This window comes from Anguilla rostrata, chromosome 12, assembly GCF_018555375.3.
Source record: "Anguilla rostrata isolate EN2019 chromosome 12, ASM1855537v3, whole genome shotgun sequence".
Taxonomy (NCBI): Eukaryota; Metazoa; Chordata; class Actinopteri; order Anguilliformes; family Anguillidae; genus Anguilla; species Anguilla rostrata.
The window spans coordinates 10,582,742-10,607,341 of record NC_057944.1 but is presented as its reverse complement, the minus strand read 5'-3'; the positions used below and the strand labels follow the sequence as shown (position 1 = coordinate 10,607,341).

The following is a 24,600-nucleotide window of genomic DNA, read 5'->3' as shown; positions in this document are numbered from 1 at the left end:
GTACATTATACGCATACAAACATCGCAGTATGATATCGCCATGCCATTTCAAACTGAAACGTTGTGATGTCAACATATTTCTAAAATTGGGCTCGTCCGGGATTTGAACCCGGGACCTCTCGCACCCTAAGCGAGAATCATACCCCTAGACCAACGAGCCACACGACACATACATTTGCATAATTCGCAAATCCCAGTTCAAAATTCGGAACGTATAATGTACGTTCCCACTTTAAAGATTAATAAATCGCGTCCGTTCACGCTTAACCTTAATTTCCTATCATAGTTAATATACTAGCTATGTAGTTACCTCAGCAAAGCTACATATTTTACATCTGAATGTATAACTAGGACCATCACTGCTGCCAGACCGCTGAAAACATTTTACACCGCAAAAGGAAGCGATACATTGTCGTTTTTTATTTTTATATATATAAATCCCCATTCAAGGGTACACTTCAGTCCAATCTGGTAACCAAAGTAGCAGGCACAGTCAGAATTGAAATGCATTATGGGACGGAGGCGGATGTTTCTTTCCAATCGCTCACTCCACCGTACAGGAATCCTCCAGGCCACAGAAAGCAGTATTGCGCGCTTTTCATTGCCGCCTAATATTTTTGAACATATTACGAACTAATAAATGAACTAGACAACAAACTACTTTGAAGATAATTCTAATTAAACAAGCAATCACCGTGGGAAACGAAACATTTTGTTGCTTAACGTTAGCTACATGTATTAATGAATAATGCCTAATTTTTGTGCGGCCCCAAATTGCACTAGGAAAAGCACACAATCGGACTTGGCTTTTTTTAGGTTTCCTAGAGACCCGGAAAGGTAAGTTTGAAGTTGCTTTGATAAATGGAGAATTATAGCTAATTGAACTGCATTTAAAATATATATATATTGGCAAGCTACAGCAAAGTGCAGAATCGTGTGCGCGTGTTTTAGCTGGCTAACGCTACAGCTTTCTTGGTTGTCAAGCTAGGTATGGTTAGCCTGGTATTTGGAGAGCTTCTCTCTACTTGAAAACGCGTTATTAGAAAATATAACTATTGAGAGAAAGTCATATGCAAGTTATCAATAATAAGCCAGTAACAAAATGGATAATGAGCTGACTAGATACTTTATAAGCAAGCAAAATATGTCGTATTCGTGCAAGCTAGGTAGTCAAGAGACGTGTTTTCTACCGGAAAGCACGTTTATCTTTAGCAAGCTAACAAGTTCCATTCTATCCAGTACGTTTTCCACGGCAGTTTTATTAGGCAACAGGGCGCTCTGTGATGAACTTAAATGAATTCTATTGAAGTTATGCTCAATAAGCAAAATAGAATTTCAAGCTTGGCTTACTTTAAGGCATACATAGCTAAAACGCAAAACCAGCCAAGACTGTATTGCTGCAGCCCAAATCAGCGCCAAGTTATCCAGCTAGCCATTGATGTGATTAAGATTTGCCAGCTGACCAATTTGTGTGCATGGCAGTTGTAAAATAAAGCAGATGTATAGCTACCTAGTGAAATGTAAGTTTTTTAGGTAGATAAGTGAAAACATTACGCACACGCAGTTCTCCCGCTAACTGCAGCAATATCTGACGTATCCTGTTCACCCAGAACGACTTGCTAAATTTGCATCTTTGACCCATATTTGGACGTGACGTTCGACTCTTGTTCTGTGGTTTGACGGCTCTAGCTCAGAATTAATCTGTGATCTTTCATGTCTCCATAAAACACGTTTTCAATGTACAAAAATGGCGAGGAAGGCACGCGTACAAAGCCATTAATAAGCCATTAATTAAAACAAACACAAAATCTAGGCCGGGTGTTAAAAGTATTGATATCAAAATGAGGCCAAGTAACTACAAACAATATTGACTTTATTAGCTCACACAAATTAAACACGGACTATTCCAAAGCAAAGCTGACCAATGTGTCCTAAATTATTTAATGCAAGTTGACCCTGTGTATTTTCATTTTACCAGTGAAGAGAATGTGGTCATTCAGACTTTGTGTCACATGAAAGTGTCAAATAACAAAAAAATGTCTCATGAAAAAAGTCATTATTTAAATGGATGTTTTGAACAGCTTATGAAAGCTCACACTCCAGAAAGGATAGGTTTATACAATGGTTTAGGGTAGTGGCTCTCAAACTCGCTCCTGGGGGCCCCTGTGTGTGCTGGTTTTTGTTCCAACCACAATTGCCATCCCTGAATTTGAACAAGCTGTTATTTTTTCTTGATTTGGTGCTTTCATGTTTTAGAGCAGGGGTCCCCAATCTTATCCAGAAAGAGCCAGTGTGTTACTGCTTGGTTGAAACCAAAGTTTACACCCACACTTGTTTAACTTCTGTGAGCAAAGATAGTCAGTATTGTTTGTTGTAACTTGGCCTTATTTATCTATACTTTTAACGGCAGGCCTAGATTTAGCAAGTTTTAATTAATGGCTTATAGACAGTGCTTTGTATGCTAAAGCCGGGCACCCACCGCACGCGTCGCGTAAAAAGCGTCGCGTAAACAGCAGGGCGAAGCAGCACGACGCGACGCGTAGGGTGTCTCCACTGGTTCCGTTTGTGTCGCGCAAAGGCTTGCGTAAAAGCTATATATTCCCAGTAGCTCTCGCAGTCTGCAGTGGGCTTACATCGTGTATTTCACGTTTGTTCAGGACTTTTGATTATGGGTTAAGTGAATACTTGGCGAGAGACCTTTTTCATTCTGTTAATTTGGTAATATTTCGTTACCTCGTAAATACGTGAGAAAGCAAACGCTTTCAAGAATTACCATAAACTTAAATCGCAACGTAGCCTGCATAACAATCAATCTCAAACTGTATTAATTTATTTGCTTGGTCAACAAGCGTGCCAATTTCACGAAGAATATGTAATGATCATAATAATAATAAATAATCCGTAATTAACCATTGGGAATTCCTGTGTTGTCTTGTCATTCACGTCAAAACATTTATATGATCAGATTTAGTAAAATCAGCTAATCATGAAAAAGACAGTAACAGTTTAATCTTGACGGGATATGAACACCACAACGCCATGAACACCGGAAGCTTTGAAGTACAAGTGCGATAGGCTACGTCTTTCTGTGGTGTATTTTCAAATTTACCCCACCCCCTCCGCAAAATAAGACAGCGAAACTAAGTTTGCCTTTCCCCCAGGTTCCAGTTATTTATTTATTTTACAAAACGAAAAGGCTTGTATTTTTTTTAGCTGCTTAAAAAATATCTGGGAGGTAACTAGGGACACACCCCAGTAATATAAGAATGAAATATAAATCAGAGCATGTATACCTAGCATTTTAGAGCATATTTCTGTGTATAAACAGGCCAACGTGACGCGCGACAAGCCGAAAAAATAGAACAGAAGCGAAAAACTACGCTTCAGGTCGCTTGTGTCGCGCGAGCTTCGCAGCCGGTACGCGACGCGTTCGCATCTGGTGGAGACGACGTCGCCCGCTGCCGTTGTAATAACAGTACTTCAACTACGCTTCAGTTACGCGCGTAATACGCGCGTAGTGCGCTCGCGGCCGATACGCGTGCGGTGGGTGCCCGGCTTAATGTTCTGTGTTTGTTATGAGTAGCTAACTGATAATAAAAATAATGTATAAATGTATGAACCATTAAATCTGGAGACAGACATACACACTCATATAGACGAGTGATTGTACAGGTCTCTGGTACTCTCCTAGAGGGATGGAACATTTATTATTATTATTATTATTATTATTATTATTATTATTATTATATTTTTCAACCAGAGGAAAGCATTGTGTTTGTTTTGAAGCATGTCATACACACGACTTTGAACCCTCTGTGTGCCCAGATGCCAGCTGTGGGTGGAGAACTGCCGTCGAGCTGACTTGGAGGACAAAACGGCCGACCAGTTGAACAAACACTACAGATTGTGTGCCAAACACTTTGAACCAGCTATGATCTGCAAAACTGTAAGTGTGTATACAAAAGTAAAGAAGGCCACGTAAAAGATAGTATTTCTGTGTGAAGCAGTTATTCACTGATGATGGTGATTTTGAATGAATACAAAATTGAATTTGGGCAAGTTTACAAAATGGACATCTATATATCATCTTTGTTATTTATTTTTTGTCTTCCAGAGCCCTTACAGGACAGTGCTGAAAGACACTGCCATTCCAACCATATTCGATTTAACCAGCCACCTCAATAATCCACACAGCAGGCACCGGAAGCGGATTAAAGAGCTGGTACGGAGTGTGATGGTTTATGTTTTGTGTGGGGGTTTTCGCAGAATTTAAATAATGTAGCACTTAATAAAAAATTAAAAAACACACAACCTTTGTCTCTAAACAGACAGAAGAGGACATAAGGAGGATCAAAGAGAGGAGATGTAAGTTGCAAGTTGTTGAATATGTTTTGGGGGGACCACAAACTCTGAAAACTTAATCACTTCGAATAAATAATTTTTTAAAAATAATGACGAAATTAATAATTTCTCTTCCTTTTTGGCTGGACCGCAACAGCGGGGCCAGCCCTACAAACGCGAATGTCTGTGACTGAGTGACCGCGTGAGTGATGAAGTTACACCATTGGTCGGCCGAGTTATGAAGTTACACCATTGGTTGGCCGGATCACGTGTGTTATGTCCAGCCATATACTAGGTTTTGACCTAGTATTGTATCTTTCTTTCCCCAGTGGAAGCGTCTCGTGAGAAGTCTCAAAACAAAGAGAACGAAGTGAGCGAGGGCCAAGATGGCAGCGCTGATAAGGACGACGGGCCGGCCCTCACCCCTGAGGAGAAGGAGCTGCGGGACTACCTGAAGTCGCTGTTCGAGATCATCGTCGTGATCGGGAAGCAGAACATCCCGCTCTATGGCCACATGGAGGTAGGGGAGGAGGGGGAGTGCTTCACCCCCAGCAACTTTCAGGCCCTCCTGGAGTATCGCATCAACGCCGGGGACGAGGTCCTGCGAAAGAGGTTCGAGATGACCGCCGTGAACGCCGAGTACTGCCCCTCCGACCAGCAGAGGAAGATCCTGGAGGTCTGCGAGGGCTGCATTCAGGAGGAGGTCCTGCAGGAGGTGCGCGAGGCCCACTTCTTCTCCCTGGTAACGGGCGACTTGACGGAGTTCCCCGATGGGCCCCATGTCCCGCTCTTCCTGCGCTTCGTGGACAAGTCCCACGTCCTGCGGGAGGAGTTCGTCGAGTTCCTGCCCTTCGAGGGTGACGACGAGGCCCTGACCCAGAGGCTGGAGGCCCAGGTCAACGAGAAGTGGGGGCTGAACATGGAGCACTGCCGCGGGCAGGCTCACAACAGCTCGGGGGTGTTCGCCTGCAAGATGAAGGCCATCACCAGCAGGCTGATGGAGAAGTACCCCCTGGCCGTGTACACGCCCTGCTCGACGTGCGCCCTCAATGTTTACCTGGCCAACAATTTGCTCCTGACAGGAGTGCAGGTCGTCATGTCCACCTTGAGAAGGATAGGCTTGTTCTTCAGCAAATTGCCCCAGCTGCAGGCAGAGCTAGAGCATGCCATCTCCATCTTTTACCAAGGCAATGAGGAGAAGGCCAATGACCTCAAAGAGATCTGCCGCAGCAACTGGACAGAGAGGCACGATCTGTTTGAGCTGGCGGTGGACTTGCTGGAGTCTCTCCTGCTCTGCATGGACTGCATCCATGACAACGAAGACCAGAAGTGGAGCGACCAGATCGTCAACGATGCCTACGTGATCTCGGAATCGCTCGCGGACTTTGAGTTTGTTGTGACGCTGGTCGTTCTGAAGAATGCCCTGTCGTTCACCAGGGCGTTCGGCAAGAATCTGCAAGGGCCGACCTTGGACGTGTTCTTCGCTGCCAACAGCCTGACCGCAGTCCTCCATTCTCTTAATGAGGTCATGGACAATATTGAGGTCTACCACGAGTTCTGGTTCGAGGAAGCCGTCAACCTGGCTGCCGCCATGGAGATCCCCGTGAGGATCCCCAGGCTGTTCCTCCGGAAGCAGCGGACCGAGGCCGGCGTGGAGATCCAGCCCGAGAGCTACTTCAAGGAGTACCTGACCGTGCCGCTGGTGGGACACGTTATCCAGGAGCTGAAGGACGTCTTCTCCGAGAACCACCTGAAAGCCCTCAAGTGTCTGTCGCTCGTCCCCGCCGTCATGGGTCAGCTGAAGTTCAACGCGTCGGAGGAGAGCAACGCGGACCTGTACAGGAACGACCTCCCGAACCCCGACACGCTGCCCGCTGAGCTCCACTGCTGGAGGATCAAGTGGAAACACAGGGGCAAGGAGATCAGCCTGCCCTCCACCATCCGCGACACCATGCAGCTGGCCGAGGTAAAGTTCTTCCCCAACGTCTACGCTTTCCTCAAGGTCCTGTGCACTCTGCCGGTCCTGAAGCTGGAGAACGCCAAGTGCGAGGCGGCCTGGAAGCGCACGAGAGCGTACCTGGCGGACACGCCCGTGAATCACCGCTCGAAGAGCCTGGCGGTGCTCAACATCAACTATGACGTCAAGCACGACTTGGACATGATGGTGGACACCTACATTAAAATGCACCCGGAGCAAGAGAGTGAGTCGCTTGTATGAAATCGCCATGGTGAACTGTGTGCAGATTTGAATACCTTCACTCAGAGGGTGTCAGAATGGTCCCGTTGAGAAAGGACAGCAGCATTGGAACATATGTATATGGCATTTTTCTTTGCACTAGTTGGTTGTATGTAAATTTGAAGTGGTCACTGAATATTCTTCTGGAGGTTTTACCAAATGTGTTTTCTATGATAATATTTTCCCTTATTGCCATTTGGTATTGGTCAAGTTTTGGACATTTTCCATCATTGCATCTGCTTTGATTTTCTGCCCTTGCCATAGTTTTTATTAAAGTGTACAGAAAAAATCGTTATGAGTTGTGTGGGACCAGTACCATAACAATTATCTGTGTATTGACAGAGACATGAAACTGTCAATCAGCAGTTTCATGCTGTTGTTTATGATTACAATAAATGTTTTTTTCTCCAGGTAAAAGTCTTTTATGGTAAAAGTCAACACATGGCTATTTTCAACACTGCTAAAAATGTAACCTTTTCATTTTGAGTGGAAAGTTGAAGGCATTATGTGCGATCTTACTCTAAATAAAATGTAAAACACAGCTTTCTGTCTGAACTTATAAAGGTAAATTCATTATATAAAATGAATTCAAGAAAGTGGAGGATTATGAATGGCATTTGACAGTTCTGAATCAACCTTAACAGCGTGCCAGAATAAACTGTGACATAGTCTTGAGCCAGGTGAGACAAATTAAGATAATTATAAGAGGAATAGGAAGGCCAATATTAACAAGGGAGCTGACTAGAACAAGTGTTTAAAAGAAAGGAAATTGGTGAAGAAGGCCAAAAAATGCCACCAAACCTCACAACACCTTGCAAAGTAATAATAAAGTATTATTATTGTAATATAATAATCAAACTACCTGCAAGAAATAAACCTGGAAACCAAATCTGTGAGACAGGGTGTGTAAATTTCCTAAACACTTGAGTGTCACACCTGAAGACAATCTGCACACCTGTAGCAAATTAATCCATAAATTTTCTAGTTTACAGCAAACTACTCCATTTCAGAACACAAAGTGAGAGTAGAGAATTTAAGGCGAAGGATTTTCTGAGTTTGTATTTGTTAAGTTTTGTGCTGCCATTCTTTAAATATAGGTATACATTTTTTCTTCCCACAATAATTTGAAGATTGCCTTGCAGTGATCTCAAAATTGGAAACTCATTGTTTATTAAGCCCATTAGCAGTTGTCTGAATTGATTAGGGGTGCGAAGCCTATTGGAAGCATGTGCTTCCACACAGGTGTGGTTCCTGAATTCGTTAACCAATCAGCATCCCAGGATGCTCACAGTTTTGTATAAAATGCTGAACAGGCTCGGTTGCCCATTAGCTGCCACGGCTACATGTTAGCGGTCATTGGCGGGGTATGTTTGGCAGGAAGTTGATCATTTCATGAGAAATGGTGGCTAAAGCAATTTTGGCAGGGCGGTCTGAGGGAAATTATGACCTAGGGGCAAGTGTGGTTTCATACATACTCAACTATCATGGCAGTGCATTAGTTTGAGGTTCAAAGTAAAGCGGACAAACTATTCTGAATTGGTTGACTGCAAATATCAATTTGGGGTATGAACAGGCAAATTCATAAAGAACAGTCTGAGAAATTTAAAGAAGTCTATGGTTTGTGTTTCTTTTTATGTGGTACTTTTATTTAAATGGTCCCCAACCTCCCCAGTGCAAGGTACCAAAAGTTGACTTTTTTTGTGTTTGGCATCCAGGCACTGTCCTCCAGCAGTTTGTCAGCGAGGCCCTTTGTATTGTGAACTTCAAAGTTCAGTCAATTGCCCTATGCTCTTTAAACCTGAAAATGTCAATTTTCATATGCAGTTCATTAGAATTTTACCTAGAGTAGTGGCATCCATCAGACTACAAAAGTATTTTAAATTAATTGTAAAGTAAAATGAACTGTCTTTTGACAAAAGTATTTTAAATATGAATAAATAATGCAAATGCATAAATGCATGCAACTACACTCATAAAATACAGCAAAGGCATTCAGTATGAATCTCAGGAGTTATCTTTCAGGTGGCTATAGGCACTCGTTCAGAACAGAAACTGTTTAACAGACAAGCGTAGACAAGTGGCTAACCGGGAACTTGCTTCACACAACTGGGGACTCTGTGGGTGTTTGGGGGAAAAGTTTCGAAAGTTAGGTTTTAACGTGTACAAAGATTCTCATCTGATGCCATCTACTATGGTTATACTTGCTCGACTTATGCATACGACACACTTGCGTTTATCTTTTAATCCTGCCAGCACTTGGTAGTAACAATGCACCTTCATTTCTGAAGGTTTTGAAGGATTCACTGGAAGCTAATCGGATATATATGTTCACTGTAAGCTAATCGGATATATATGATATCAGCTTGCCTCTGGAAAGTCATAATTGCTTGAATTTAGCTTGAATTGCCAGTTAAATAAGAAATGCTATTCACGTCCAGCTATTGCTGGTAAGTCAAACCAAATGGTCCGTTTGCTGCCGCTTGGCTTAGGTTGTTGGCCATGGCTGCCTTTTTGCTTCAAGATAAATCTTGAAATATGTCAGTTTATATTTCTACCTTTTCCCCCAGAGAGTAGTTAAAAATCCTTGTTATGTATGGATGTACTACACAGGATCTCACATCAGTGCCTTCCATTGGCAAAGACTCAGGGTAGAAGTTCGTCTGAGGGAATTCATAGTTTTAATAGAAGAGGCATTTTGCAGACAGTAGAGGTTCAGTTTAAATTTTTTTGAACAGTCCCATTCAGTATATTCTATTGCATGAGTGTACAATTTTAAAAAGCTATTTTAATTGTGCAACAATCGACAGATGTAACCGCCTGAAAATGAGAGAAAGCTTCTTAACTGGGTCTTTAAACTTTCCTGCAGTATTTTTTTTTCGGACAGGAGATATAGTTCTGTCAGAAAGCATGTGAAAATGTGGCACCCAACTTCCATAAATATAATTTTTATTCCAATTTTGACAAGTGGTAAAGAATATTCTCTGCAAAGAATCTCATATTGTGTGAGCAACATTTGTATATTGTGTGGTCAACATGTGGATTTTAGAACAGCCCACCCAAGGGATTGCAGCCTTGAATGTTATGAATATATTTTGGCAAGTACTAATGGATTTTATATCTGGATTAATACAATATGATTTCAACTTCTTTGCATCTGTGGCCCGAGACAGAACCATGATAAAATAAAATTGAAGGAAACTGGTTGTACATTTTTTTTACGTATTAACATTAATACCTTTCAAAAAGTTTCAACTGTATTTGCATATACTCGAAATATCCATCTAATTACTTTCCTAGGAATTATGCATCTCCAATTTTTTCCCAAAAAAACAATAAGTTCCAGGATTCCAGTATCTCTCTTTACTAAATCATGACTGAGAGGTGAACAACAGATGATCGTATGAAGAAAGGTACCGGGTGTCCTTTATGCTCGTATAGGTGCAGCAGGGTATGTTGCTATAATTGTACCAGTGTATGTCAGAAAGCAGTTTTAAAATGTCATGCTCATCTATATTTTGCGTACAGATGAAACGCACATTATTACGTTGCTGCAGCTTTTCAGTTTCTTACAAATTAAGGAAATATCAAACCATCTGGAACACCCAAGAGAATTGTTTACAATTTTGCCAAAAGAAGAGTGCGCTGCAAACCTTGCAAACCAAAACCCAGTTACTAATAAGCTCTGGAGGCATTATGTGAGATCATTTAGACATCCAGTTTTAATAAGTCAGTGCCTCCATAAACACAGTGCTTTTTCAAGTAACCAATGTTTTCGCCACTGCGCAAGATTACCACAATAGTTTTTTTTTTTTTTCACAAGCCAAAGTGGTTTACTGCATTTCAAGAGCTGCATAAAGGAAATGCCCAATAAAGCAGTGCACATGCTCACAGACTTATAATTATCATTCTTTTCTGCTGACATTCCGTTTCAGTAAATATTTTATAGGGCCAGAAACAATTCACATATGAGCAATGTGCAATTTTTTTTTTTTTTTTTTTTTTGCCTTGGATCACAAATGTAACATCCATTTAATGTGAATACCTGTGTAATATGATAATTGTTGGTGTGTCTGGGAGATGTATTTCAGAAGTTTCAGTACACTTTGTTTTCAAAAGGTGTGTAAATATATTTCAAGTTAAAAAAATGTCAACTATAATATTTCACATTTGTAAAAACTAGTCTATTGTACACATGAATTTATCTGCATCTACAACTGAGTAAATGCTTTTTACTGAGCGTGTCTGTGACCATCATTCCAAATAAACTATCATATGTTACCCCTACATAAAATATTAGAGATGCACAAGAGCCTATTGCGGCTGTATTGCATTGGCCAAGTTTAAGTTTAACTGTTTACAATATTGGGGGGGAGATGGCCTCCTTGCCACCCCCTCCCTCCCTACGCCCCTGAGACTGCTTATGTAAATAAGCACAGCGAGTTCATTTAAATACACTTCCGGTATTTAAGGTGCGGCTTGCGCATGGCAGGAAATACATGGATGCAATGGATATAGGCACTGTCACTTTTAAATATTAACACGTCTCATTAGTAAAAAAATAAATAAAAATAAAAGAAAACTTCAGAACACAGTTCTGACGTTTTAAGTTGTTTAATTCCGCACCGAATAGTGATCAATCTCCAGAGTCCCCGTCTCTCAACTTCTCTAACGGTCAACTATTCCTAAAGATGAAGGATTAATGAGTTTTAAACAGATTTAAAAAACATTCTCTCCTTTTGCAAACGCAGCTGAGAGTCATCATACATGTAAATATAACTCTGCCAATAAATTAATGTACAAAGCGTCTACCGTAGCCATTTCAGGTTTGTACATGTGCAATTCATGCCGCTATCGCCTCCCAAAGGAACGGAGCAATGTGATCTCCTTTGCAGAAAATACTTCAAAAATACTGTTTTTGAGCGAGCGAAGTAAAAATCTGTCACGGAAGTAGCTAATTTTCGGGTTTTAAGGCTTTATTTTTATTTGCAATAAATCAAATCATACATCATTTAAAAAAAGTTATTTGTCCTTGAATATTTAACATGTAGTCGGGATATATTCTAGCAATATATTCTAGCAGGAATTGGATTCTAGGTGTCCCCGTCTGTATAATTGTAACAACTGTTACAGTTACGCCGCCCCTGAGTTGCTATAACAAACGTGTTTTTTGCCGTTGTATGTTTGCAGAATGCCATCTAAAGAGAAAACGAGAGAGTTGGTACCCAGTAAGGTCATGGAGAGGGCTTCAGATTTGGATAGAAGGAACACTAGATGTGTTGAAAACCATCTACTGTACATCTACTTAGGCATTTAAAATCGTGTTTCGTATTTAATTGAAGAAATTAATTTTACTCATCAACGTGTTTGACTTTTAAAGTTAGTTCAGTGTTTAATGTTAAATGTGTTCAACTAATGTACATACCCTCATCTTTTGGATACTCCAATTGATTAATGGGAAAGAAATATCTGCCTGGTCAGAGGCATTTATAATAAGCATGCACCAGACTGGTCCGTATGGTGGGCTGTTTTCTTTGTAAAAGCCTACTTTGGTGTTTAAAAAAAAAACAAAGAAAAGCAGCTTTCCTCATTTATTTGGACGTTGCCAGAGCTCACATCAAGGCAAGTTACGAAGTTGCTTGTGCGTCAGTGTTTACGCACAGACTTTTTTTAATTAATGAGGCCCCATACTTCATAATCTGAGGATGTGGCTAGTTTCATTTTATCAATGGAAATATGTTTCCTTGATTAACATTAGTATGTGCAACAAAAAAACAAAAACAAAACAATAAACACCTACTGGCGGACATTATAGAGCGTATTAATTTACTGTTATTCCGCACCACCATTCGATTACATTGTGAATGCAATTGAAACGGCTAATGGCTAGACTACTGACATGTCAAAGCTGTTTGACGTGAATTTCATAGTAGGCTACTAGGCTAAAAATTTCCGCATAAATGTCCCGCTGTATGAATAGATGTAATGTAAATGATATGGAAAAAGTTGTGTAAATCTGGATTAGAGCGTCTGCTAAATGTCTGTAATGTAATGTATATGCTGCCTTTGAAATGAGCTAAAAAAAAAGCTTTCGTACTTGCAACCATTTAGGAGTTTAGTGTGATTATTGTTTTTGTTTTAAGTAGCAGTATAGGTTAGTAATCAGTGTTAATAATAGCCTAATAATAATAATAATAAGAAGAAGAAGTTATCAAGAGCTTAACTTTTTTACATTTATTTAGTTGTTTTTACTTTGCCTGTATAGGCTACATATTCACACAAGAAAGCCATTTCAAATATTACAATTATACCATAAAATCTAAAATTCGTATTTTTTTCTTGAATTACTCTTTTGTATACCTTGTTGTAGGCCTGTTAAATTAACCGGTTTCTCATTTGTTGATCAGTGCAAACTTTTGATTTATGCCTATAGCAATCATAACATGAAAATGATCAACATGAAATGATTTTTCTTCTCTTATTTGAACATCAGGGTTTTCTTTATTTTTGTATCAGTAATAAGTATACATAGACATCTTGTACCGTGGTCATTTCAATATTTAGCCGAACCTGGATGATTTATCGTAGGCTAGTTTGCAGAAGTGTTTTTTTTTTCTTCTTCTTCTTTCTCGACAAAAGTGTTTAACCGTGGAAACTACAGTAGCCTAATGTTTTTAAAAAAATAATAGAACACTCACAAATCCCTATTTAAATTGATGTTGGGCAGGCTAAAGCACACGGTTCTGATTAAGTATCTTTATCACATAGGCCTACTTGTTTTTGCTTTTTTTGCTACATTCTGCGAATTTACGGATATTTCGGATTGATTTTATGGGAGCAAGAAAGCCATGACAATAAAATCATTTGGCCAAGTGGTACAAAGGACACCGTGGCTTTTTATTATTAGACCACACTGTAATAATTAAACCCCGTGTAGAGTAGGCCTACGTCGACAGACAACGGATTAGAATTTGTACGTCAAATAATAATTGTATAGATAATTATAGCCTATATTTAAGGAATGCAATTATATCACTTACCACATTAATGTCCGTAGACCCAATGACACGACACCTAAACGAATTTCATTTTCTGGATAAATCGGGTGAATAATTTCTACCTTGGTTCAATGTTGAACATGAATGATATGCAAGGAGAAACCTTGACATTCATTTTTAAATTCAAAATTATTTTGCACGCTTAAATAGCAATAAATAGCAGAGCAGCCAAATGAATCATCCTTGTATGTTGAATATGTCTGTTATTTTTTATAGAACTAGTCATAGGTATTTTGTTGCTGTTGTATTATCAAATATTAAATACACGCTCATATCCGGTTAGCGTTGTTATGCTAATTATGTCTGACATCACTGAGATCAAAGCAGCGCAGAGAATATAAACAGCTAGGGGCTTCAGCGATTGCCAGAGTTCACATTCCGGGGTGGGGAGCATAGTAGCCTAAAAAAAAGGGAAACCTGCTAACTTTCTTAAGTCAGTAGTTTGCCCTGCATCGTTTAAGATGCTTTATCGGCTTTTCAGCATTCCATGAATATTGCGGAATTACACAGGTTTTATGGCAGATCTTGAATAAAGAAAAATACTGTCTGGAATATTACTGCAATACTGGCAAAACATTATATAAAGGTAAGATTTTTTTCTAAAACGTGAGCTGGTTGACGTTTGCTGTGTACATTCATTAAGATGGCTAATGTATTTTTATGCGGGTTTGTTCAGCTGTAATGCAGTTGTTTTAGCCTTAAATGTTTATCGCACAAACCCCGGACAACACATTGAAAATAAAAATCTGAACAGACGTTGCATGCTGCTGAATCAAACTCTCTGCAATTGCATTGAAATACGACCGTCATCAGATCTTGATCGCAGCGAGATACACCCTGACAGGCAACACAAACTAATTCAGAATTTCAGGAATATTATGTTCATCTGATTTTACTCTACGGTTCAATTCTCATAACAATTTCGTACAAAATCGCTCATTGAGCACAAGTAATTTTCGACCCTTGGTCATTTGTGCTGATACTTTGGAACACCAGGAAATTAAGTAATTGCCTCCGCCACCGCCAGATGGAGCGGAGGTTATGTGTTGGCTAATGTCTTATTTCTCTGTCCATCACTAAACCGTATAGTCCACCTGGAAGGATTTGGTTTAAACCTTGTGAAATTAACGGTTGAGTTAATTAATAGTTTGATTTTAGGCCTGACTAGTGTTACGAATGATCAGTTGTCACCCTCTTCGTTTTTTATTTGTGATTAAACACGAGGCATTGTATCATGTTTTAACACAATCCATAATTTACTTGTCAGGAAGTGTTAATTGAAATTTCTTACGTCCAACGAATATAAAAGAGATTGTATGTTTTCTTGTAAGTCATTTGCTAAATATAAAAATATAAATGTAATATTCTGAAGCTATCTTTGTTATGTTGGGATAGCTAGCTTACAGTGAGCGGGTAATTCATTACTCAACATGATAGGTCGACTTAAGGATGCATCACTATTTGTGGTTGTAATTTTTGATTTCTTAAGATGACATAGATCACAAGAATGAATTCAAAGTCACTTCGTTCGATTTTGAAATGATGATCCAACAAAGGCTTGGCTGTTAAGTGCGCAGATGCTGAACCAATTATTGAAGTAATATATTAGCACATAGACTTAATTTTAGGACATCTATGACAGTTCTGCAGGGCTTTTATGTGAGATGTTTTACTTTGTTAATTTGATGTTAATTTGATGTTACGCTATTGTTCACAGAACATATCAACTTCAAGTCAATATTAATTCTAAATATAATGTTGATTTGGTATACATTCTGAATTTATGAGCAATTTCTAAACATTTTCTCAATCTAATCAAGCACCGATTGAAAACGCTAACTACATAAGCTACAAATTGGTGAGGGGTATGTCAGCATGTAAGAATTGGGATGTTGTACAGCATTCAGTGATAATGGTCCTAGTCAACTAGATTTGGTCAAGTTCATTAATTTGAATAGCTGATAAAAAAAATGGCTATTTCAGTTTGTGTTGTTATGTCAGCCATATCAACATGGTTATACACATATGTTTTATTATTACGAGTCTTGCATCGAGTTTTGATTTGTATAATATGGTTAATAATCAATTTATGTCAACGTAACATTGTGTGTGTTTATGCCGTGTGTTTCTGTTCAAAATATTCCATAATAATAAAAAATAAACAAAGTGCATGAAAAAGCAAAAGATCTGAATATGTTTCATTAAATTTAGAGCAAATTGTGTGATGTGTTCAAATAAGGATTATGGATGTACTGTATGTCAAGGTAGGGAAGATTTAAGGCATTGCTTTGGACATAAAGGACTTTCCTTCAGCTCATTAGATGTCCTTTTGCTTACATTTATTACATTTTCTGTTATTTTGACTGTCAATTAAGATCATGTTATTTCATCATTAAAGGTGGTGAAGAAGATGACTATGCTTTTAAAAGAGCCATGTATCTGTTTTTGTAACTCCCTTCACAGAAACGTTTAATTCTATATTGAAATCTGCTGAATTTCCAGGTATTGATCTACATTGGCTTGAGGTAGATCAAAGCCTAGGTATTCAGGAGAATATTTCTTGCAAATTTCAATATAGAGTTCAATGTTTCTGTGATAAATGGCTCTTTAAAAAGCATAATTTGTGTGTTTCAGTTATTCCTATATATTCCTAAAATATATATCCAAAGATGTTTGTATATGTATATATGCAGACGGGTGACAAATTAAAGGAAAAACCAACATGAAGTGTCTTAGTAAGGTGTTGGGCCAGCACGAGCCGCTTGGCATAGATTCTACAAGTCTCTAGAACTCTACTTCTAAAAGATATTTCCTCATTTGGTGTTTTGATGATGGTGGTGGAGAGCGCTGTATAACACAGTTGAGATGTGGTGACTGCGAAGGCCATAGCATATGATTCACATTATTTTCATACTCATCAAATCATTTTGTGACCCCGCATGCCCTGTGTATGGGGGCATTGTCATCCTGGAAGAGACCACTCCCACCAGGATAGAAATTTTTTTATCACAGGATAAAGGTGGTCACTCAGAATAACTTTGTATTGATTTGCAGTGATCCTTCCCTCTAAGGGGACAAGTGGACTCAAACCATGCCAGGAAAATGCCCCCCACAGCATAAGGAAGCCACTGGACCCTCTCACTGTAGGGGTCAAGCATTCAGGCCTGTACCTTTCTTTTGGTGTACATCACATATGCACTTGCCCACTTGTCGAGAATATGGTGAAGGATAAGTCGTCTGACCATTTCTCTTTTTTCACATGTCTGTAGACCAGTGCCTATTGTTTTTGCACCACTGAACTTTCAAATGTGTATTCATCGTTGTAATGAGAGATTTATGCACTGCAACCCTACTATAATATCCCTCTATGTAGTTGTTGATGGACTGTTCTTGCTGGCACAATCTGATCATGGCCTACATTGACATTCTCAGTCACCTGAGGAAGAGTTGCTCTTCTGTTTTTCCTTATAGTCGCACTAATTAGTAAGCATCATGGACTGTGACTACAATTTCTGACCCTATTTACTGATGTCTGTCCCATATATCTAAATGCAGACGTCACTATCGTCACTGTTCCTATGGAAACACTAGCCAGTTGAGCAGTCTTTGTGACTGAAGCTCCTGCCATTCGTGCCTCAATAATGAACTCTCTTTCAAAGAGACATAGATTTTTCCTCATGCCATCTTGATCCAAAATTGAGTTCAATTGGGCCTGCTCAACACTTTTATACATGCCAGAGAGCATGATAGGATGTTGATTGCTTAATTGTATCATGCAGTATACCAGTATAAAAGCATCTGCGTTCATTATATTTTTCCACTCATTTATTCAGGTTTTTACTTTAATTTGTCCCCCGTCTATATACATATATATAAATATATATACATATCATTTTGAAATTGTTTTTTAAATGTATATTTCAGGAAGTGAAAAACGGACCCGAGGTCGGTATTGCGGTTCCTGTTTTCTGATTGTGCCTCAGAGGAGTCGTAACAGCAGCATTGTCTCTCTGTGCCTTGAGTGGGACCACCGCCATGAAAAGGGCTCTCCACCCCCTGCCAGTCTGTCTGCCCGCAGTCCTGCTGCTGTCCCAGATCTGCTCAGGAATCAAATGGCTGTAAGCTCTTCAACTTCTCTAACGTTACCTTTGAAGGGAGCGGTTCTCTCCCCATGCTTACCTGTTTAGAATGGTTTAGCTTTCATTTGTGTGTCTCGGCTATTTAGAAGTGAAAGGTTAGGTTATTTGACTTTGGCATGAACAGTTTGGCGTTCCAGTCAAAAATTGGACCCTTTTTTCAATGAGGAGCATATTTAACAATAGCTGTCAGACAAAAAATTAAAGTAGACTGTTTTGTATCATGACAGAAGCATACAAACAATGTCAAAGTACTGTAAGCATTTCCTCTAATAGGTTTTGTCCAGGGATAATGAAGGGCAGTGCACCAATTTTTTTTTTTTGTGTGTGCATGACTACCCACATTTCTCACTGTCACCCATTTTCACCCAATTCTGCTCTGTCGAGATGCACATTGTGACTGAATGCTAAAAATGTGTGAAAGCTTGCATTACATTTGCAGATAGTACTAGGCTGAGTATCGGCAGGGTTTGTTCTCACGTAGAAAAAGTTTTGTTTTGTTTCTGCTTCCCATACAGCAGCCCTATGTGTGTTGAATATAAGGAAGGGGTTGTGCAACTCAGATAAGAGGCTAATTCAAACAGATGAGGCAATAAACACCAGTTAGAAGAGGGGAACTGGGGGGGGGGCATAACTTGCCATAGACGTTCCAAATTGGGGTTAAGAAAAGCTGGATTAAGAAGGTGTGTGTGTGTGTGTGTGTGTGTGTGTGTGTGTGTGTGTGAACCCGTGCATGCATCCATGTGCATGTGTCTTCAGGGCCCTGTCGCAGACGCCGGCCTCCATGCCCGTTAACCGGACGCATCACTGCAAGGGGCTTCAGGGCCTGGTGTCTGCGCAGGTGCAGCTGTGCCGCAGCAACCTGGAGCTGATGCAGACCGTCATCCAGGCCGCCCGCGAGGTCCAGAAGACCTGCCAGAAGACCTTTGGCGACATGCGCTGGAACTGCTCCTCCATCGAGAGTGCACCACACTTTCCCCCAGACCTGGAGCGAGGTACAGCGTTCCCTGCCTCTGCGTCCTCACTGCAGGGGGGGGCAGTGCCAGCACCCTACACAAAGCTCCGCAGCAGGGTGGGGGGGGGCACCACTCTCCCCCCATGCTACGTATGTGCACCCCAGAATGTGCCGTGTCCACTGTCTCTCATCATGAGTGGTTCCCTTTTATATTGTGATTAATGCCATCCATTCCAGCAGGATGGATTTTCAGGTCTATAAACGCATGCATAGCCACATTCCATTATGCTAAAAGGAAAAATAAAATCTTATCCTTATATTAACTGCATCATAGGGCCTCTGAGGGCTGAATTGATCATTTACTTTACATATGTAATGATTTTTTAAAGTCACATACAATACATTTGCTGGGCCTGTTCTTTACACACACCTGTGGATCAAAAGAGCTCCATGTTTTTTTTTTTATTAGACAGCTTATGAAGTGCTGAGCAGAAAAGGTCTCACATGATTTCCCTGTATTCTCTTATGGAGCCTAAAAACTAGAGCATGCAGTATATAATGTGTGCCATACAACAGGCATTCTTCCATGTTTCAACATGCGTGTAAAATGCTCATATGGAAATGATTTTATATTACAACACACCACTAAAGTTGTCTGTGGTCGTACAAGGATATTTTTCTTCAGCTTGATTTTTTCTTCAACTTTGAGGTCCTTTTAATATTTCTGAAGTAGAATTTTCATGGGTTTTGGCTATATTGTTTACCATAGTGGACAGTGATCATGATACAGGACCTTATATTGTTCAGACTGAATAGAATGAAGACGGCTCCCTGTTGCTTTGGAATGTGGCTTTTCCTCCATCTTGTGTGTGGCAATTCCTACCCCATTTGGGTAATTAATGTCAAGCATCTTAAAATGGTGTTCTTTAAAATCTATACTACTTTAATGCTCTACACAATGGTTTTCAATGTAACATCTGACAAGCACATTTTATGCCCCCCCCCTTAAAATTTATCTAGTGTTTTTTTTCACATTTCGATTATTTATGGACTCATTTTGTACTATCTCTACCCATACATTGTCATTAGCTCCCTTTGTGTTTCTGAACCATCCTATTCCTGAACGTATTCATGAGTGGTGCCAGTGTGCCACAAGGTGTGATTTATATGCTGGTCGCCACTTTGAGGCCTTTCTTTCTATAATTTTCAAGTGGTTTTCTTTCTTATCTTCCCTCTTTGCCAGAGTGGGCCCAAATGGCAAGGTAGATTTACAAACACTGGAGCTGTACACCCACTTCAAATGCCCCCAGTGAAATAGGCATGTGAGATAGCTGGATGACATGCACACAAGCGACGGGGCCCATCTGTCATTCGTTTAACCAGGCTCGGAAACCCCTGCCTGCCCACAAGTGGTCTCCTCTCCTCGGGGTGTCTTTGATACATCCCGTGCCGACTCAAGGCCAGGGTTCTTTTGAATTCGTCATCCATTCTTGCTTGACATAAATTCCTGCTGCGGACGCTGTTTGTTTCTTGACTGGACTGAGCCCAACTCTCACCACCCTCCTCTCCCCGTCTTCCCTTCTTGACATTTTACTTCAACAGATGCTTCCCTTGAAGAACTTGCAGCTATCATACTCATGTACTTAATCCTATGATGACACATGGCTAGATATCACATTTTCTGTCATTCTTTCCTCAGATCCCATAACTAGATATTAAAATCAAGTCCACAATGGTTGTTCTGCACCCCCTGGTGTGAAGAAAACAATAACAATAAAATGTGGCTTTTAAAGTTTTTCCGAAGTCGCCATCTTGTTTTGATATTTCTCCCTCCATCCAACCTTTCCATTCAGGCACGAGGGAGGCGGCGTTTGTTTACGCCCTGGCCGCGGCCACCATCAGCCACACCATCGCCCGGGCCTGCACCACCGGGGACCTGCGGTACTGCTCCTGCGGGCCCGTCCCGGGCCAGGCCCCCGAGCCGGGCCACCGCTGGGGGGGCTGCGCAGACAACCTGCACTACGGCCTGGTCGTGGGCACCAAGTTCGCCGACGCGCCCATGAAGACGAAGAAGTCCCGCTCCCAGGCTAACAAGCTCATGCACCTGCACAACAGTGAGGTGGGCAGACAGGTAATCTACACGCCACCTCTTTCCTCCTCTTCTTACTCACACGGGCCCGAACTAGTCCAGCTTGTTAGTGACCCAGTGATTTTTTTCAGCCTGCTTGATTTGCTTTGCATTTTGAATTTCCAACACATAAAATCATGTTCAGCAGAAATCAAATGGTGAGCGATACTGAGATTGAGTTGCGAAGAATATACAGAATTTAAGTTCTGTATGTCTGAAATATTTATTGATGATGAATATAAAAATGATTACCTTGTGACAGTCCTGTTGTTGATGTGGCAAATGTGATTGGTGCAAAATGACAACCATAAACCAATGAGATTCTTTTGTCCCCCACATGGGCATATGGCATGTGTGTGTCCCTCAGGCCCTGCGTGATGCCTTGGAGCTGAAGTGTAAGTGTCATGGCGTCTCCGGCTCCTGCTCCATCAGGACCTGCTGGAAGGGCCTTCAGGATCTGAAGAACATCGCCATGGACCTGAAAATCAAATACCTGTCCGCCACCAAGGTGGTGCACCGGCCCATGGGGACCAGGAAGCAGCTCGTTCCCAAGGACCTCGACATCCGGCCCGTACGGGAGAACGAGATGGTGTACCTGCAGAGTTCACCCGACTTCTGCTCCAGGAGCGAAAAGCAGGGCTCCTTCGGCACTCAGGGCAGGTGAGCAGCCCCAGGATCGAACACGCATTTCCATGCCTTTCATTGGCTGAGATGAGAATTATGTCTGCCAGAGTGGATCTTTAGCGGGCATGTTTGGCTGGCTTAGGTAGCCAAAGCATATGCAAGCATGCATGCCAAGCACATTTAAATATAAATATAATTTGAATATTTATACGAAATAAATAAATAGTCTCTATTCTAAACTTTTTTTTATTCAATAGTCATTTCAGCATTACATATCTTCAGCAGAAAGATGGTCTGGAGTGTCTTAAATGCACGACATTGCATACACCTGTACGGTTTTCTTCATGAGACATTATCTTTGAGTGTCTTTGATTTAAGAAGTAAATCTTGAAATCATCCTGTGATACACCTGTTTGCATGCCGCACATGCGGTGTTTGAACACGCAAGTGCAGCTAGTCTTAGCTAGTTGTAGTTAGCCTGCGTGATTGTGATTAGTAACATCCGTCAGAGACCGTGTAGTTGTCTTATTGTATATGTGTCTGGACATTTTTATGTACAGATAAGGATTTGTATATGTCCTAGATATGTTTTTTTTCTTTTTTGTTTTCCTTTTTTTAATTAATTTGCTTGGCCAAGTCTCTTCTCAGTGTAGGACAGCTAACAAAATATATCATCTATTGACACTACTGGCTACATTCTGATGGAATTGCTTGTTGTTTTTCCCTGTTTGAGGATATGACACAGAATTACAGGCTCAGATTTTAGCCACTACACCAGACTGCTGAATTTAGGGCCCCCTTCTTCTGTGCCAAATTGTTTCTCCTCCTTTCTCCTTCTCCCGACATTCCGTTCTCCTCTTTCACCACAGGGGCCATTAAAGCACCACAAATATCAAACAAACAGGAGGGAGATCCCCTGTGCGTTAGCTACAGTGTCAGACCATCGGGGGCTTTGCTGATGGCAGACACTCTTTGGCTCTCACTGGCTTGGCCTGAGCACTGACGTGCTGTAGAGCGATTTTAAATTCGGGCCTCCTGTCAGGGAGGTGTGTGGGAGCGCTGGAGGAGGTAGTGGGGGGTTGTGTGTGCCTTGGGGGACGGGGGGGAGTGGTTGGGGGAGAGGGTTCTTCAGAGGAGCGTTCAGATCTGAGCAGCAATGAACCAAACTCTCAACACGAATAAAGTGCATTGCCACTGCCACTTTCAACACCACTTTCAACACCACCACCATTCCCCAAGAGCCTAACTTGCCTCGCTTCTCAAATGTCATTGGAGTCGGTGGTCTGGATTCCATAAACAATTGCTCGTCATTATTACAGTCATTGAACTGAAAATGTTAATTTATTTTACTCACAAGCAGTTTGGCCAAGCTCAGCAATCACCACATTGAACTCTTGCCTTTAAAATGACTTTTAAAAAAAAGAAAAGGAAAGATAAAATAAAAAAAAATTAACTCTTAAGTCAGAAGTCAGAAGCGCACTTTGACTGAATCCAGAGCGGTGTATTTGGTGCTCTCTTACTCCCCCTCTGTCACTCCGCAGGCAGTGCAACAAGACCTCCAGCGGGAGTGACAGCTGTGACCTGATGTGCTGCGGCCGGGGCTACAACCCGTACGTGGAGACGCTGGTGGAGAAGTGCCACTGCAAGTACCACTGGTGCTGCTACGTCACGTGCAAGAGGTGCGAGAGGACAGTGGAGAGATACATCTGCAAGTGACGTCCTCCTAAACCTGCGTCTTAAACCTCCCCTCACGGGCCGCACGTAATAACCAAAGCGCTACGTATCGAGAAAGCTTGCTGCTGTCCTAAGCTTCAGCTTTTTACCCCACTTTTAATTTGAACTGGAGTTCTTTTAAAACAAATATTTTGGGGTTTTATTTTATCAAAAAAGCAGACTTGTTTTGTCTACAAGTGTTTGAAATGGGTGTTGTGTCAACACCTGCCTTTTACGTGAAGGCCACTGCCATTTAAGGATTTTCAACAAACGTGTATAAACTTTTTGCTATATATTTTTTAAACCCTGATAATAATAAATGAAAACTATTTTCTTATTCATTTGTTAAAGAAATTATATTAAGAATATTTTTAAAGAGAGACCTCATGAGCATTTGGACAGCAGGGGGTCCATAGCCAGCCTCGGACTGATGTTAACTTAAATATTTCACTTCAAAGCCATTCCATGGATATCCAAGGGATTTCAAAGAGCTGTTGGATTATTCCTTTATGAAGATGAAGAGGGAAGAAAAAGGTACCGAATATGCAAAGGGACAATCAAATACAGCTCCCCTTTTGGAGCTTGAAATATTTTCGTTTTAAAGGTTTGTCTGTCTGGGAGTTTTTGAGTGTACTCTTTTTATTACTCTTCCAGGACCTATAAATGTACAGAGTATTTGCATTGTTAAATTTCCCTATGAAACATGAGGAATTCTAGCCCCACTCCTTGCTTACTGTGTGTTTAGGGTTCCCATGACAACCTGTTCAGAGCCACTTTTGTGTGGATGTACATACAATCTTTTGTATTGAGAATTTAAATGAAAATTGATGAACTAATTAAAAAATGAGACTTTACCAAACTCTGCATGGAAAACCTTTCCCTTTTGTCTAGATTAAACACCTTACCATCAGAATTCTGAAGAGAAAAGAGAACAATCATTGTTACTGTATTAAAGTTAAGTTTACAAAGACCTTTAGTATGTGAAAAACTGTTTAGCGCATGCAAAACCAATTAGCATTAGCAGGAATTAGCATCTTAACATGTCAGGACTCCAATCCACAGCTGTTCTTTTAATTTCCCCATTTAATTTCACAGGTCTCTGTTGATGTTCTGGCACAACCCTCCAGTTGTAAAACTGGCTCATTATTATATTGTATGACTGGTTATATGATTAAGATTTCCAGACTTTGTGTAAGGAAGAACACTGTTTTGTTTTTGCTGCAAAATTCACATTCAGCTGATGATCAGAAGTGGTCATGTACTACTGCTCAGTGCAGTTTCCTTTTCTATCGTCTACTCCAATTCATGAGTTACAAGAAACTTTTGTCTTTAAAGAATTCATCTAGTCAAAGGAAGTGGGGTGAAATGTTAAAACCATGAACAATAATTTTCCTTTTGATCCACAGCTTTAT

General features: G+C 40.7%; 2 protein-coding genes and 1 non-coding gene across 6 annotated transcripts; 2 read left to right on the top strand and 1 right to left on the bottom strand.

Annotated features, from left to right (window-relative positions):
- Positions 1–88: 88 nt before the first annotated feature.
- Positions 89–160, bottom strand: trnap-agg (transfer RNA proline (anticodon AGG)). Its single transcript has one exon. It is a non-coding gene; the product is annotated as a tRNA-Pro (tRNA).
- A 344-nt stretch (positions 161–504) lies between these two features.
- LOC135235932 (52 kDa repressor of the inhibitor of the protein kinase-like) lies at positions 505–7,118 on the top strand. The gene is made up of 5 exons (XM_064301999.1): positions 505–837; positions 3,826–3,946; positions 4,115–4,222; positions 4,329–4,365; positions 4,671–7,118. The coding sequence occupies exons 1-5, from the start codon at positions 749–751 to the stop codon at positions 6,557–6,559; spliced, it is 2,244 nt and encodes a 747-aa protein (XP_064158069.1). The 5' UTR covers positions 505–748; the 3' UTR covers positions 6,560–7,118.
- Positions 7,119–13,876: 6,758 nt separating this feature from the next.
- LOC135236338 (protein Wnt-11-like) lies at positions 13,877–24,047 on the top strand. Of its 4 annotated transcripts, none has more exons than XM_064302641.1 (7): positions 13,877–14,218; positions 16,687–16,775; positions 17,557–17,750; positions 18,528–18,763; positions 20,577–20,854; positions 21,219–21,511; positions 23,017–24,047. In XM_064302641.1, exons 3-7 carry the CDS (start codon positions 17,668–17,670, stop codon positions 23,189–23,191), a joined length of 1,065 nt encoding a protein of 354 aa, XP_064158711.1. In that variant the 5' UTR covers positions 13,877–14,218; positions 16,687–16,775; positions 17,557–17,667; the 3' UTR covers positions 23,192–24,047. The 4 variants fall into 4 exon arrangements, with proteins under 4 accessions (XP_064158711.1, XP_064158710.1, XP_064158712.1 ...); XM_064302640.1 differs by having other exon boundaries at positions 16,687–16,798; positions 17,561–17,750; XM_064302639.1 differs by having other exon boundaries at positions 13,878–14,218; positions 16,687–16,794.
- The last annotated feature ends 553 nt before the right edge of the window (positions 24,048–24,600 follow it).